The 17,630-nt window shown below is 40.6% G+C and overlaps 1 protein-coding gene across 1 annotated transcript in view; it reads left to right on the forward strand.

Annotated features, from left to right (window-relative positions):
- The window catches only part of lrp4 (low density lipoprotein receptor-related protein 4), a 120,935-nt gene that overhangs the window by 73,708 nt on the left and 29,597 nt on the right, over positions 1 to 17,630 (forward strand). The window contains exons 3-7 of the mRNA XM_079665655.1: positions 4,659 to 4,775; positions 11,049 to 11,162; positions 11,253 to 11,369; positions 13,094 to 13,222; positions 17,211 to 17,330. Coding sequence (XP_079521781.1) covers positions 4,659 to 4,775; positions 11,049 to 11,162; positions 11,253 to 11,369; positions 13,094 to 13,222; positions 17,211 to 17,330 — 597 coding nt within the window. The remainder of the gene's footprint in view (positions 1 to 4,658; positions 4,776 to 11,048; positions 11,163 to 11,252; positions 11,370 to 13,093; positions 13,223 to 17,210; positions 17,331 to 17,630) is intronic.

The following is a 17,630-nucleotide window of genomic DNA, read 5'->3' on the forward strand; positions in this document are numbered from 1 at the left end:
CTTTCAGATTAAAAGATACATAATAAAAAATAAAGGACATTCTCACAGACAAATAGTTATAAAAACACAACATTGGATACCAGTTTAAAGAGCAGCATTCAGTGGAGGCCGAGACCTCACAGCAGGACACAGGAGTCTGTTGTCTGACTAGAATAACTCATCCAAGGGGCTCAAATAAAGGTTTTCAGTCTAAAGCCGGTTGGGTCACCTCCAGTTTTCCCTCGTCTCTCCAGGAAACATTTGTGGTGAACTGGACATCTTCATTATCTTGGCTCAATGCTTGACATCAGGAGATGCAAAAGGAAAAATACAGATTCTTATATGACGGAAAATATCTGTTTAGCTTTATACCATCAGGAATTAAATGACCTGAAAAAAGGCCTTCACTTGTTTGTGTGTGTTAGAGTGGGTTAGGGATGACCTGTGTAATGCGAGTGGGAATTCTGTAGCCAGGATGAGAAGTATGGGTGGTGAATGAACATCAATGTAAAATTAGGGCTGCTTAATTAATCATATTTTAATCGCAATTACGATTATGGCTTGCAACGATTACGAACACAACGTAATCGGAATAAAACGATTTATTTTATTTTTTTTGGTTTTTCAGTTGAATTATACTTAAAGTTCAGGGTAATCAACTGTTAAAAACATACTGTTCAACATTTTTTCTCCAATAAATGTATGTTTTCAAAGTCAATGAATAATCACATTTAATAATCACAATTACAATTATTGACCCAAATAATCGAGATTATGATTTTTGCCATTATCGAGCAGCCCTACATTATGTCAAATGCTTTGAAAAGTTCTTTAAGCAAATATCCAAAGATCCACATCAAACGCTCAGTAGGACGTGACAATATTACATAATTAATGGAGCACAACAGGAGATGGAAATGGACCAAAATGCATTGCGTTGTCGTGCATCTGTCATCAGAGGCTTGTGAAATGTAACACTGTCTTTGATGCGTTTTTTGCTGCGGCATAATTCTGTCAGCGCTCTTACTTCTTTCCTATATGGGAAAATACGTGGAGGTGAAGTAGCTCAATCTGTACTGGGAACCCGAGGGTCTGCGGTTCAAGTCCCGGATCACACCACGTATGAAGTGTGGACTGGTACATTGAGAGGTATCAAAATGCGGAAACTATATTTCACTATATATGTATATTTGTGTGATGATTGAAGAGGATTTCATTCAAATCCTTCATTTCCATTCCAAGTACTATAGAAAAGTAATATATAACGATGAAGTGTTTATTTGCATACAATTTGCAACGCTCCCAATTTGTGGGCCTAAACAATTCTGCGCTATGGACAAGTGTGTTTGTTTAACCGGTGTGACGACGGTTTGCGCGTGTGTGTGTGTGTGTGTGTGTGTGTGTGTGTGTGTGTGTGTGTGTGTGTGTGTGTGTGTGTGTGTGTGTGTGTGTGTGTGTGTGTGTGTGTGTGTGTGTGTGTGTGTGTGTGTGTGTGTGTGTGTGTGTGTGTGTGTGTGTGTGTGTGTGTGTGTGTGTGTGTGTGTGTGTGTGTGTGTGTGTGGGTGGGTGGGTGGGTGTGTGGGTGGGTGGGTGGGTGGGTGGGGGTGTCTGTCAAAACCACGCTCCGTTCCTCTTCTGATAAGCTGAATTATTTATTGAAATGTTAAAAAGAAGCATTTTTCTTTTCTTGTTGGACGCCCAGTCGGGGATTCATCCAAAAAACATTCAAATGCTTCAGTTTGACATAGAGAGGTTTGTAGGAAGTGTGTTGGCGTCAGGACTCAACTTATCAGATCACTGTGAATGTTACTGCAGTTGCCACTTATTGCAGCATTCCTGGCAAATATTGAACTCTGCACTTTGCCTTTGAATACCAATTGTGTTAATTGAGAGGGACTAATGGCCTTGAGGAGTATGGTTTCACAATTTGGAACTAATTGTGATTAAATTGACCATTCCAAGCAAATCAATAGTTTTGGAATACTGTTCCAATACCATTTTTATTTCCCTGGGCCCATGTTGACATATTTAAATTGTCCGTTTTGTTTGACATGTAGATTAATTTAGTTGACTTAAAGGTGGGGTAGGTAAGTTTGAGAAACCGGCTCGGCACTTTTAGTTATATTCCATGTAATGCTTTCAACATCCCGATAGCAATGAATATCTTAAGTGCTTTGACAAAAAATCCATACAAAAATGTATCTGTGGAAGCCGTTGCGCTGTAAAAGCATGACCAATCATTTTAGCCGGCCCGGCTAAAATAACTGGATGGCCTACCTGCCTGTCAGCCTTCCATCTGTGCACAAACTTATCTCGTGCCCTCATTGGTCATGTGCGCGTTCGTGTGTGCGCACTCGAGCTGGTTTCTCCAAAATTACCTGCCCCACCTTTAAGCTAATTAAAGTAAGTAAAAAATGTCTTACATTTGAAAAACTAAAAACAGATATCATATTTGATTTTTTATGTTCAATGATCAACTGTCAAACATGTCTCCCATTCCTGTCTACCAACTCATTATTAAATCAGGAAACTGAATGATTTTTTTGATCAACTTAGTTCAAAGTTATACTACATGGTTATTATTATTCTAATAATCTATGTATAAACTCTTAGAAAAACAAATACTTTGCTAAATCCTCTAAACCTTTTATCAGCTTTATGATTCATTGAGAGAGTATATAAGAGTTATGTTTTGAGAGCAGCAGCCATTTTTCATAAATATGCTACAACATGTAAAATGGATTGTCTGTTAGACAAAGGGAATTGTAATGAGCTACTGTATGTTATAGAAACATGAAGGAAAGATCATAGGAAAGCTATTACAAAATGACAAAACAATTTTCACAAAAAGTGTAAAGGTTGAAATGGTTGTTCTGTAATGGAGAATGACTTATCTCAAGTCTCATTTCATTCATCTGGAATAAGTGGATTTTCCCATCCTGCTGAACAGAAGTGAAACCAATGACTGCCTGTAGGGAGAGACGTAAAGAAACTGATTGTAAGATTCAGATAATTGCTTGCAGAAATGCGTTTCACGTTGCATATTTTGCCCAACCATAGAAGTTCATCGGAAGGTGAGGCGGACGAGAGAAAGAGCTCTGTTTGATTACCTCTCTTTCTCTGTCTTTGTGTTTCACTCTGAATAATGTAATATCCATGCAGGGGTATGTGGGTCAGTGGGGCTTTTGCTTCCCCTGGAGAGCAGAGCCACACCCCGACACACACTCACACACACTCACTTAATTCACTCACTGAGCCCCGGCTCATCCGCCTGTCTGCCTCGCTGCTTAACTCGCTGCGTGACGTCATTCATTTTTCATAAAGTCTGCGTTGCTCGGTCAATATTTCATATGTGGTATTGACAAGCGAGTGAGAGTCCACTATGCGTAGCTGCTGTTCCCTCGCCTCCTTTCCCTTTCTCTCCTCCTCCTCCTCCTCCTCCTCCTCCCTCCATCCCTCTCTGGCCTGTAATTAAATTAGCTTTGCCTGCAGATGACAAAGGGCCAGTCATTGGGGCTGTGCTTAGATAGCGAGTAACTGCACTTAGAGCGGATATGAAGTTAAGGAGGAATGCTCTGAGCTGAGTTCTGGGTCTCGGGGTAAGAAGGTGAGAGAGAGGAGCGTTGGTCCAGATCAGCCTGTGGATGAGCTGAGACCAGACAGAGAGTTAAACCTCCTGCATTTAAACTGTGTCTGACCTTTACTGCAGGAGTGATGAGTGAGAGATCGGGCAACGCTTCATCACTGTGTTGGATTGACGTCACCTCTGATTATCAAAACACTGTGATTTATTGTTGTTTTTTAGCAGCAAAGAATCAGCAGATTCATTGTATGATTCATTGTTTTATGGTGTGGTCAATAATGTGAGAAATGCCCATCCCAACTACCCAGAGACCCAGTTCACATACACACACTTATAATATGTAGTGTATTGGGTAAAAGAGAGAAGGTTTGATGAAACCAGGTTCGGCCAAATGGCTCAATTTGAACTAATAGGCATCTTATTGTTGATGGTAAGGCTGGGTATTGGATCCTAAAGCGTTTACCATATTGATCGGATGATGTAAAACAGCAGCTCATATCCATAATCTTATTTTATTACAGTTTTTTTCGGTAAGATAATTTTACCAATTTTAGACAGTATTATTTTCTAAATGTTTTTGTGCGGCTGCTTTTAGTTTTGCATCAAGATAAAAACATTATTTATATATAATTATACTGCTCATGCTAATGACGTGCAAAGAAAATGTATCAAAACTCTACAATCTTTCTAGGGGGGCTGAGATATTAATGAAGATTTCCTTGTATTTTGACTCATATCCTAGCCCTGAAATAAAGAGTAACTTCCAGAGGCTAAACGTCAGAAACTCTGTCATGATGTTGCATATTGCATCTCTCATTTGAACGTCATTCAGGCCTTCAATATGGAGTCATATATACTGACATGGTGTATCCTACAATACAATGATGCAGCTTGCATGGAAATACGATATAAAAGAATAAAGCAAAGGAAAAGTGACAAAAAAGTACAATTCTTATAGAAAAGCACCTAAATCGGATAGTCGTGTACCTCCTGAAAACCACAGCAAACTCCCTTATCCTTTCAGCCTGGCACTGTTTGTTTGTTTATTTGTTTGTTTGTGCTGACAGAGCTTTTGTCTCGCCTTGTTTGTTTGCAGTGCTTCCCACCTGCTCGCCGCTGGACTTCCACTGCGACAACGGTAAATGTATCCGCCGCTCCTGGGTGTGTGACGGGGACAATGACTGCGAGGACGACTCCGACGAGCAGGACTGTCGTAAGTACACTTCCTGTCTCTCTTGTCAGCACAAACATGCAAACAAATACAGGCACACTGGTATTTGCTGTCTCACACACACACACACACACACACACACACACACACACACACACACACACACACACTCTCTCTCCACTCAGGAGGGGATGAGTTATTGAAGTTGACAGATGCTTGCGGCAGCCATGTGCAAAGAGGAGTTTGTTTTGATTCTGAAACGAGTTGCCTGGATGTCACACACACACACACACACACACACACACACACACACACACACACACACACACACACACACACACACACACACACACACACACACACACACACACACACACACACACACACACACACACACACACACAGGAGGTTAGAACTCCCATGGTCGCCACACATGACACTCTGTGACCTCAGTTTATCCTGTTTTTCTTGTCATTTGTGAATATATCTGTGTGTGTGCATGACCGTGCGTTCTATCCAAAATACCCCTCAGCTGCTTTCCAGGCAGAATGTGTCCCGCAGAGGGAGAAGGGAGGAGAGCGTCTATTTCTACTGTCATATTTGTCTATCGCCTCCTGGTGTGTGTGTGCTCCTGTATTTCTATCTTTGTAAGGTCCATTTAAAGTTTGTGTTTTGTCTTTCTCTCACTTCTTCAATGGCGTAGAAGTTGCCTTCTCATCCTCACGTCTTAGTCATGGAAAAAGTATTTAGAAGCACTGCATGTCGAGCATTAGTTTATGTGTATTTGATATTTGTATCCCCCAACTTTATACAAGTGCAATGCTAAGAGTTTAGGTATGTATTGCGAGGTTAGGGAATGCATTGTGTCAATACGAGGCGCCTTGGTGTAAAAATGTGTCAGTGTTGGATTGACTCAGAATGGCTCCGTGTGTGCCATCTGATCCGTGCGGATGAACGCTGCACGGCAGTTGTTCCATCACACTGTCGGTGTCTTTTGTGATTCAGTCTAATCACACTTAACTCTCTGTGCAGGGACAGGAATAGTTACAGGGAGTGACGTGTTCCTGATGGAGACAACACATGGCTCAAAGAGTCACCCAGTGTCCGTTCAGTGACCAACTTCTATCTAAAGACCAATACAGACTTATTTTTACCTCAACACTTCCCAGTTATATAAAAAAAAAATAGTTTTAAGGATTGTGAACCACCAACATGTTGTTTAACTCATTGCAACATTTTGACATCGATAATTGCTGTTGGAATTGTTGATTAATACAATTTCTTTATTTAGCTCATAATAGCTTAGCTATATTTTTAGCCTAATGGGCTAGTCACAAGTGCAGAAGAGGGAGCTAGTGTGGTGAACAACATATCTTAAGTCGGATACACTGAAATGTGCTGAAAGTTAGATGAGGGGAGGGATGTTTAGCCTAGCTTACCTTTGTGTACCAGAGGCAGGGGGAACTTCCTTGACATGACTGTGAGGTAGCTAGGAAATCAGCAGATATGATTCCTCTATCCCATTAAGTCGAGCACATGGTTAAACAGTTAGACTTCTAAGAAACATCTCCAGTCTTTGATCTATGAATGAATAAACAATGAAGAGGATTATGCTGCAAATAAGCCCCCTCACAAATATTAGATCTTAGTAAAAAGGCAACACAACCAACAACATAAGCCCATAACCCAGGGACTTGCCTGAGGGCACCGGATGAGGAAGCCAGCGAGCTGAAAAAGAAAGCTTTTTGTGTTTGGTTAGCTCAGGAGACTGAAGCCCGTTGATATCTGCAGGCCAGATGGACCGCACTGTCTCAACTCACAGATGCAAAAATTAAACAAGGACCTTAACCGTTGTTGTGTTCGCATTACAGTATATAGGTGTCTGTTCAGACAGAAAAATGTGCCTATCTTATACCCGTACGTTAATTGCTGAACCCTTTGTGTAGTTTTTATTTATTACCCACTAATTTTACCACTTGTACATAATGGGTACAGATGTTAGCTACAGTATAAGCAATAAGTGTTTGTTTGGTCAGCCTTGATGAGTAAGCATTTAGCCTGTTGAGACAAGTTAAGTAATTTGTTTTTGAGATAGTGTTCAGCAGGTGTCATCTAAATGTGTTCTTGGGGTTTTTGAATATTTAAACCAAACACCATTAAGTATTGGTAATAATATTTCACTGTGGACCAAAGTGTTGGACTAAGAAACTGCTTTTTAGTATTAATAGAGGCATCTGTATAAATGTTTTGGTATTAGAACTTTTACACATTAAAATGTAAAGAAATGACAAGACCTATGTCATACGGTTTATTTTGTCAAGTAGTTTTCTTACAATAACGCAAGGGAAATACATAATTTCAATTAAGATAATGGTTTCATTCCCATTTGAGCCTGCATAATTTGTGTGTTTTTTCTGCCAAACCTGTCACAAATGAACTATTATCCAGTTCTAAGCCACAGTTTTAGATATGCTTTTGAGATTTTGATTGTTTTTAACTATATGTTTTTATTGGATGAAGGATTTTATTGATTGGACGTTTTAGAAGCCGGCAGAGCAGACTTCAACATCCTGTGTGTGGCAAGCAACATCTGAAAAACTCTGATTGTTTGACTTAAAACTGCTTTATTCAATGTCTTTACCAATTTGAATCAACAAGTTTATTTTGGAGAAGAGTAGACCTCTGTGAATAATCTTGCTCCAAGATATTAACACGAGAAGCTGACTGCAATAACAGCAACGATAATGAAAACAACGTTACATGACATTACATTTAGCTGACGCTTTTATCCAAAGCGACTTACAACTCCCATGATCCCACGCTACTTCATGATGTTTTTAATGAAGAGAGCACTAATGGCAAAACAAGATATGCTTTGTGTTCGAAGCGAGGGGGACATTGACTTGCTTAATAAAAATGGTGGATCCCGCAATTAGAGCTAGCACTTAAATAATCGCCTCGTTCTTGAAATTGATAGATTTCCACAGTCACTTGTGTATTAGACCTCAAGCAGTTTGAGTGTACAGCAGGTACAGGTAAGCTTTTTCTCTTCTGAATGATTTCTCCGTTACGTCCATCATCTATAGAGTTCTCCTCCTCCTTTGTTGACCCACATGCTGTATCAGCAGCCAGACACTGTATCACTTCCTGATGGGGGGGGTGTCTGTCTGCTTCGAGTCAGCTATGAATTTTTCATCTTCATGCCCAGTACATTTGCCCCGTTCCCCAAACTACTTATTATTTCATGCTTCTTTTATGCTCACCCTAGTCTGTCTTTCACCTTCCAATATTTTCAGCTTCTCAACGCGATGCCGTGGTTTCATTTCATTATTTAGAGACGGGGAGACAATCCTCCACGCTCGGCTGGAACTGAATTAGTTGTCAAGATTTTCAGACAAACACGGAGACTGAGGTGTGTCTCAGTCTCCGTGTTTGAACATGAGATTCTGAAAGTTTGAAAGTACATTTCACAGAAAGAAAAAAACAATTTCAGCACATGGAGAGAGCCTGGTAATGACTCCCAGCGCCCTTTGCCCTTTGACGTTTGGCTGCAGTGTGAATGATGAGCGTCTTCGAGGCTTGTTGACCTCCGACCTCCCTCTGTTTACCTCGCTGATGGGAGGGAACATGGAGCATGGGAGGAAGAGGGAGAAAATCAATTATTTTCTTATAAGTTGAATAATAGAGTAAATGAGTGCATTTGTCGATAATGCACATATAATTACATTTTCATTTGGCCCTGCCGATGGGCTTTTTGTGTTTTTTTAAATCCTTTTCTGTTTTTGGGGGAGGAGAGCATGTTCGGGCTGAGGGGAGGTCGATGTGGGTGAGGTCAGCTGAGGTTTAGCTGTCAAAGGTAGAGTGATGGATGGTCCGGGTGCTAGCTGATATATTGGACGATATTTGATTATCAAACATAAATCATATATCTCTATGGTGATGGATTAGTTACTAGAAATGACTTACTTTGCTTGTGTCGTACATAGCCTGGTCACAACTATTTAATCACCAAATGTAAGGGATCCTTTTAAATAGTGATATATCCTTATAAATGTATGTGAATAAATAAATATCTAATATAAAAATCCATTTTTAATAATAAATTAAAATCCATTATCAGTCGAGCTCAACAACGTCTAAGTTTTAAATATTAGCTTAAAGAAATGTTTAAGATTACATTTACCATTGAAGATATATTTTTGTTCTTACATTTTCTTAATATATTGTAATGAAAACTATTATTTTTTTCCTTAAATTTATTAATTTCAGTTTCATTTAGCCTTACAAAGCCAATACATCGAAAGACAATACGAAAGAAAATAAATAATACAAATGTTGACAAACAAAAGGGAAAAATATATACAGAAAGATATTTAAAAAAAATAATAATATAGATTTAAAAAACAATACATTTGTAATTGTATGAGATATAATGGAAACAGAATTAAGCCACCTTGATATCTTATCATATAAACTAGGTAACTGAATTCATGGACATGGGGAATATTCCGCAACTCGCACAAACACACATGGGCCTCATGTCTTGTCTCAGAGTGGAGTTTGTCTCAAGCAGCTTTGACTCGTGCTGTGATGAAACCCACCTGAGAGGAGATGAAAGATCTCAGTGAAATAAAGCAAAGCTTCATCTTCTTCTTCACCTGCCTATCTATTCTGTGGGCCCCCTTCTATTTCTGTCACTCCTTATCGCTCTCTGTTTGTCTCAGCTGTCCGGCATTCACACACGCCACTGATAAATTATAGATTACCTCCTGCCAGGGGCCATCCATCATTGGCTCTCCTTGACAAACCTGTTTACTCTGCCCTCGGGCGAGCATGGCTGGGCTTTGCCATCGATTGCATTGGTAACAGTATAAGGCGGTTTTCTGAAAATCCATACAGTCTTTGAATCAATGGTGTGATTAAAGAGGCAAGTTGGAGGAGTTGTTTGGAAAAATGAAAGGGTTTGGAACTGTCAATGTCACAGTGCGAGGAGTTCACTTGAGGGAGCGAGTTCTGTCTAACTGCACTGTCACGGGTGTCAAATGGAACATTTGTCTTTTTTTCTTCAGACTCAAGGTTACCTTTTGAGTGAGACAACATTTGCTAACGTACAACAGGCAGCATATATATCTAACTAGGACATAAAACAAGCTGCTGCAGCTCAGCTTCGGTCGATTACACCTGTCCTGAATGAAGCTGGTTTAAAATCGAAAGGAACTGGGGATTTGCTTAGCTTCTTTTTGCATCCAATTCTTGAAAATGACAGAAAAGTTTAGACCTTTCTGCAGTGCCAAAGAGTTTATAGCTGACATTAACTTCCTAATAGCAACCCTGAAAGATCAGGTGCAAAGTCATTGAGGTATGAGACAAGATCATATCAAATATACAGTAGGTCAAATGGTTTACGTTTGTAACGGTCCTTCTAAGAAGCCTTTCATAGTGTCACAGTAGGCTGATTGCTCGGTAAGAGGGAGAAGCATCTTTCGGACAACTCAAATGAGGGCCTGAGAAAGAAGTTAAAACCCTGCCCACTTTCCTATCTCCAAATGTTTCTAGTAAAGTCTTTGAAAAGTGCGCATCCGATTATTTGAAAAGATACAGAAATTGACAGATGCATCTTCATGCAACAGTTCAGCCATCTTAAATTTCTTGGTAGATGCTGTTTAACCATCCAAAAAGCTATGCCGTTGAAGACTTCTGACACTTTTAACAGTTGAATGTTTTCTGACCGATGGGAAAACAGCAATTTTGTGAGATCCACAGTAGCAATGATGGAATTAAATGCAGTGTATTGAGCTCAAATTGGGTAAACTTCATGTTTGGTATACCCCTTGCAGATGGACAATGGAGATTAGGACTATATAATGTATTAGTTGTAGTTTGAGATACTTCTATGGAAATATCAATTCTCTTTTCAAGGAATCTTGTCATCCATTTGACCCAACATAACTGTAAACTAACCGCTGAGTGTGATTTATTGTGTATTTGTTACACATCTTGGATTGAGTCAGTGACCATGAAGACAGCATCAAACACAGGATATTCAGTCTGTGGGTCTTTGAGCTCTAGACCTGCGACCTCGAGAGGGTTCACAGAGTTTACAAAAGAAAAATCTCAGTTGCTGCTCCCCAGCTCTGTGGCTGATATAAAATGCCACTGTTTCCCTTGTATCATTGCAGCTGGAGATATAGTGTCAGCACTGCCCAGGGACTACTTCCTCTTATCACATTCTTGTCCAGTATCTGCTCTTTGCTTTTGTTGTCACCTCATAACATGTCCTCTGAAACCTCTCTATCTTTTGTTTTCTCCCTGCAGCTCCCAGAGAGTGTGAGGAAGACGAGTTTCAATGCCAAAATGGCTACTGTATTCGCAGCCTGTGGCACTGTGATGGCGACAACGATTGCGGGGACAATAGTGACGAACAGTGTGGTGTGTATAAACACGTGAAAACTGTCATGCAAGCACATATTCATTCATTCTAACTTATAAATTAAACACTTGTTTCTTCCCTAATAAAAGACATGCGTAAATGTTCGGATAAGGAGTTCCGCTGCACAGATGGCAGCTGCATCGCGGAGCACTGGTACTGTGACGGAGACACGGACTGTAAGGACGGATCAGATGAGGAAAACTGTCGTAAGTTACTCTGCCAGTGTGTGCATATAATTTTGTATGTTTAAAAATGACAAGGCTAAACGATACTGATTGCCTGCTTTTAAAGAGCAGGCAAAATGTCCCTTGGGGTTAGTACATATTGCAGTCTAGGGTGGCAAATAAAAAGTAAACATACCATTTTCTCTGGAACTGACGATGGAAGTATTTAAAACCTGAAACGTCTCACTTGCTTCTCATCTCTAATACCAATCTGACACTTTAAAAAACGGCAGTGATTAAACACATAGTGCAGACTTTAAATGATAGAAATGGGATTTTAGTTGGATGGCATATTAGGATGTGGGTGAAACTTGGATTTGTTTATTTAAATAAAGAATAAACATGACAATTAGGTTTAGTCATTGTTGCCACTCATAAATGAAACAATTAGTTTAAGAGCGAATAAATATACGGTGGGTTAGTAGATTTGTGACCCACTTGCCAAACCAGACAAGTAAAAAGGAAATCGAAACATTTACTTTGAACCCTGACAGGAAGAAACCAGAGCTAATGCTCCTCAGGTTGAATCAACTACACATGGTATTATGTAGTTTGAGTTGTGAAACAAGGTTTGGGACTTCACCACACAGAGACAAACAGTTTTACCTCTGAAAACATATATATTTTAAATGCCCTATAGGCCGGATACATTTTAAGGTAGTAGCTCAAACTTAGCCTTCCTGTGAGCTGATTTAAAGATGTTTAAATATCTAACGTCTATGCTGTCAGAGACAATATGAGCCTAAACAATGGCTTATGGCAGGTGCTCAATGTCTTCCCCAAAAATGATTGGTAACAGGCAGCACTACTCGGTTTTGATTACCAAACAAATAGTGTTTCTTTAGGGAGCCATTTTCAGCTACATAAAGAGTTTTTATTGTTTGTTTTTACTGCTTTTTATTCAATTCTGCCGTGTTGTGTACTGTTTTATATTGCCCCATGCTCACTGCTTGTAGCTCTTCTGGATTTTAACTCAAATATGAAGTGCGTTATAAATGAAACCCATTATTATTATTATGTATATCCACTTTAATGTAGACTTTAATCCACTAAAAGCTGTGGCTCCTGGGAAGCCCATCAATCAGTGTGTTTAGCTGGCTTTTAGTTCCAGCAAATGAGAGAAGCCCAATTTCCCAAACCTAAGTAAAAGAATCCCAGTTGGCATTGTAGATTTGTTTTCCCGGACTCATTAGAGAGTGATTGAATCAAACATGAAGCAGGAAAAGAAAAGCGATCACACATACTGTGGTAGTGATTCATCTTATTATCCATAACGGTTAGAAAAATAAAATAATTCTTAATGAACACATTTCCACATCTAAACGGTTGTTATTGAGTTTGTTGTCTGATCCAACAGTAACTGGTTTACTGCAGAGCATGTGTTCACAGTGTTAATAGAGAGCGCAGTCTCTCCTTTATTTCATGTATAGTTTCTGACAGACTCTGCAGAGGAAGCTTCAGAGAGCCTGAGGCAGCCAGCTGCTGCACCATCTTTTCCGGCATCTGTTTAACTTGTGTGTGTGTGTGTGTGTGTGTGTGTGTGTGTGTGTGTGTGTGTGTGTGTGTGTGTGTGTGTGTGTGTGTGTGTGTGTGTGTGTGTGTGTGTGTGTGTGTGTGTGTGTGTGTGTGTGTGTGTGTGTGTGTGTGTGTGTGTGTGTGTGTGTGTGTGTGTGTGTGTGTGTGTGTGTGTGTGTGTGTGTGTGCAGCCTCAGATGTGATGGCAGCCACCTGCAGCGTGGAGGAGTTCCAGTGTGCATATGGCCGCTGTATCCTAGACATCTACCACTGTGACGGAGACGACGACTGCGGAGACTGGTCAGACGAGTCGGACTGCTGTAAGCTCTCCATTACTCACACACACTTAGGAAGACCTGACATTGACTCTAGGTGTTGGTTAAACTCCAGCCTCACAGAGAATCTTCCCCTTTAGACAATAATCCACTAGCAGATATATTAGTATTAGTTTTTTTTTTTTTTTTTTAACTTGTAAAGTCTTACTTTTTATACAAAATTACATTGTCAGATTTGAGTCTTTTTTTATCCTTCATAGTTTTAGTCAAAAAAAGGTCATTACATTTAAGTAAACTTCTAGTCATTATTTTTATTCAGAATGTTCATAAACTCTCTTTCGTCAGCTATTCTTATTCCTGAAAAAAAAAAATCCTATTCCTAATTTATTTTTGCCATAATAGTTCTCCTCAGCTAAACTAATGCTGCCTTACTTTAGTAAACTTTCTTTTGGCAGAAGGAAATGTTTTCAAAATGATTTCACTTGAATATCTAAGATGCAAACTCCAACATATCTACAAAAAGAAACATGAAACACGTTTTGGAGTGAACCAGCCTCTCCTGCCGTTGAGCTCACAGTGAGCTGCTGATATTTCCTTGCTCACTGATACTCTGCACGATCCACGGCATCGCTCGTCACTAAACAGCGTCTTGTGCAGGAGGAGAACATGGCGCTGCTGTGGAACATCAGTCCTCTGTTATGCCATTAGATGAGAGTTTCTCCTCCCTGTGGCAGCCATCCTTCCTCCCTTCAATCCTTCTTCACCTCTGCATCACTCTCTCCCCTTCATGTCCCCCCATGGCACTGCTGCACATGTGTACCAACACAGCGAATCATCCTCGTGTCATGCAGCTTGCTCTACTAGTTCAGCTGGAGTTTAAATGAACATTATAGGCTTATCTAGACAGGCATTTATTGGTCATTTTTGAGTGGATGCACCAGCTGAATCACTTCCAAACGGGGCACACTGTTTGAGTTTTGGAACAACTGATTAATTGCTTAATCTGTAATATGTCAGAAAAATATGGAAATTATTTCTGTGAGCTGAATGACCCTGCCAAGCGACTTGTTTTGTCCAGGAAGCAATCCAAAAACCCAAAGACTTGAAATAAAACAGCAACAAGCTGGATCAGCTTCAAGTGTGGTCACACGACACCCACACAGTCTTTACAAAGCAGAACAATTAAAGGGTTTCAGGGTTAAGCATTTCATTTTGAACTTTTTTTGCCATTTAAGTCATTACATTGGACATTAAACAGTAATACATGCAGAAATCATCATAACAATTAGTGTCAATTTCACGATTTCACAGTCAGTTGACGTCAGGTTGAGCTCATCAACAGCTGCTTTTTGGGGGGCGCCGCTCCACAGCATCTGTGAGAGCTGGAAGACATTCTGTCAGTTAGATCTTTTTTTGTCACTGTATGACACACACACACACACACAGTGTGAAGCCATGGTCCTGATTAACACAGACTATCGTGTTTCGCTCTCCCCACCCCGGAGACGCTGCCTGCTGCTGACAAATCTCTCAGCATCTCCCTCCTCATTCTCACATGTTTGTTTCATTCGCTCATTTTCTATAACCATCCTCCACATCTCTCTCACTCTCACACACACTCTCAAACACAGCGCTTTCCCCCCTTTGATGTGTTTATCTGCAGTGCGATAAGTGCAGCTTCAAGGTTCTTCCTAACACATTTTGGTCATGTTAGCTGACTGAGCTGTTCTCCGTTTCTCCCCCGTCTCCTCCCACATCCAGGTTTTTTAATTTCCGCCTCGCTTCTGAAGTCTTTTAATATATATTTTTGGAAAGTAGAGCTGGCAGCAAAGCTTAAAAAAGTGAAAACAATAATGAAAGGTGTGCAGTGGAATCAAAGCAGCACAAGAGTTATATGTATACTTTTGGCTTAGAAACCAACACGTTTTATTATTCAATGTACATCCTGTCTGATGTACTGACACTAGAATGACCTCATGTCACCCTGAGTCTTCATTTCCTGTAATTTTTAAACATACTCTTAATAATGTATCTTACGTTTTCTATGACTAGCAGAATGTCGGCATTCAGTTTCTGATCAAAATCGCAATGAATTCCATTTCATTAAACTTTTTTAAAAACTCTGAATACATCTTAGCTTTCAGAAACCCACATAAGTGTGTGGGCACACACACACACACGCACGCACGCACACACACACACACACACACACACACACACACACACACACACACACACACACACACACACACACACACACACACACACACACAGAGGGGGCATTCCTCAGAGGCCTAAAACGGCCCATCCTCAGACAGCATTCCTTGGCATCGGCTCTCCAGACACATGAAGGGCGCTTTGTTAGAGAAGAAGCCTCCCTCTTCCTCTCTTTCTCTCTTCCTCTCTTTCCTTCTCCCTCACTCATACACACACACATCCACAAACACTCAAAAAAGTCATGCCTCGTTACCGCTTACCAACACCGATACTGCTTTCGGGTGCGTAGCTGAGAAGATGAAAGAGAACCGTGAGTGTGTAAGGGAGAGTGAGAAGGATGAATCATCCGAGTGTGTGTTGGCGCCAGCGTGCTTGTTGGCATCCCATGCTGGTTCTTGTGACCTATACGTTTCTCTCTCCGTCTCTCTCTCTGTGGGAGAGCCACCTGCTGTTTTGATCATCTCTGTGTTCTCTCGCCCAGCTGATAAGCCTTCACGGTGATGCTTGGAGCTCGACAAAATCCCTTCTTTTCTTGCCTTTCCTCCCCCTGCATTCCCCTAGTTTGTCATTTTTGTTCCTCCCTTATCTCCCGCCCACTGTGGCTTTGATGGGAGCCGACTCATGCCATCAGGAGGACACGCAGAAGACGACACACACACACACACACTCAGGGATTTAAGATACTTATGTTTGATTCAGCTTTAATCTTCTCGTCCACCTCCAGCCTCGTCTGCTGCTGCCAGTTTGAGCTTCTCTTTGATCCGATCACATGTTGAGATGTGGTGGGACATTTAAAAGGTGGGACAGCTCTGATCTGTAGTCAGAGATGATCACAAGGCAGCCTAAATAAACAGGACCGAGTCATGTTTAAAGGGAAAGCTAGATCACTGGTATAAAACCATGTGTGTTTCCAGTTTTTAAATCAAGTCCTTTCCAAAAATAGATTGAGACAGAGAACCACCCCTAATAAACCCCAAGGTTATTGGACCTATTCCAAAATGTGGTCTACCCGAAAAGACCCAGATAGTGAGAGAAGACTGGCAGCAGCACAATGCTACACCGATAAAAGAGCATTGTTTTACATTGTTTTAGTATATTTCACAGTTCATGCACTGTTTCTCTTATACTGTTCATGACTAATGATCAGGGTTTGGATCTCCTCACATATTGATCCAATAACCGAAAATTCAATTTCGTACCTTAAAGGTGGGGTAGGTAAGTTTGAGAAACCGGCTCGAGATACACTTTTTGTTATATTCCATGGAATGCTCTTAACATCCCGATAGCAATGAATATCTTAAGTGCTTTGACAAAAAATCCATAAAAAAATGGCATCTGTGGAAGCCGTAGTACTGTAAAAAGCACGACCAATCATTTTAGCCGGCCGGCTAAAATAACTGGATGGCCTACCTGCCTGTCAGCCTTCCATCTGTGCACAAACTTATCTCGTGCCCTCATTGGTCATGTGCGCGTTCGTGTGTTGGAGGAGGGGCTCTGTAAGGAAGTGGCAGATTTTTTCCGGCTGTGTATTTTCAAATTCTAGCGCACTCGAGCTGGTTTCTCCAAAATGACCTACCCCACCTTTAACTTACATTTTATAGAAAAATGTACATTTAAGTTTTTTAAACTTTTGATATTGTTTTTTTAAAAGCAACCTGATGTTTTCTCCTCGATGCTGAAACTGGAGTATTTTTTGTATTTCTGACAGAATAACGAACTCCAAGTAGAGATCTTTTATTCTAAAAAGATGCTTCAGGTATAGTTGTGTTGTCTGTTTTGTTTTTCATGTTAATAATATAATCCTGTGTGTGTGTAGCTTCCCACCAGCCCTGCAGATCAGTGGAATTCATGTGCAGCAGCGGGATGTGCATCAACGCTGGCTGGAGGTGTGACGGTGAATACGACTGTGACGACCAATCAGATGAGAAGAACTGCAGTGAGTAGCCGCTTTCATCACACTGACTGAGCGAGTGTGTGCTCGGCATCAGATACAAATGCTAGATGGTTATGCATTTTATCCCGGATTTCATGCTGGTTCTGAAAAAACAAGGCACTTTATCAAATCACCTTATCTAAGAAAGAATAAATTAAGTGTGTGTGTGTGTGTGTGTGTGTGTGTGTGTGTGTGTGTGTGTGTGTGTGTGTGTGTGTGTGTGTGTGTGTGTGTGTGTGTGTGTGTGTGTGTGTGTGTGTGTGTGTGTGTGTGTGTGTGTGTGTGTGTGTGTGTGTGTGTGTG

This window comes from Notothenia rossii (assembly GCF_949606895.1).
Source record: "Notothenia rossii genome assembly, chromosome: 2".
Classification (NCBI taxonomy): Eukaryota; Metazoa; Chordata; class Actinopteri; order Perciformes; family Nototheniidae; genus Notothenia; species Notothenia rossii.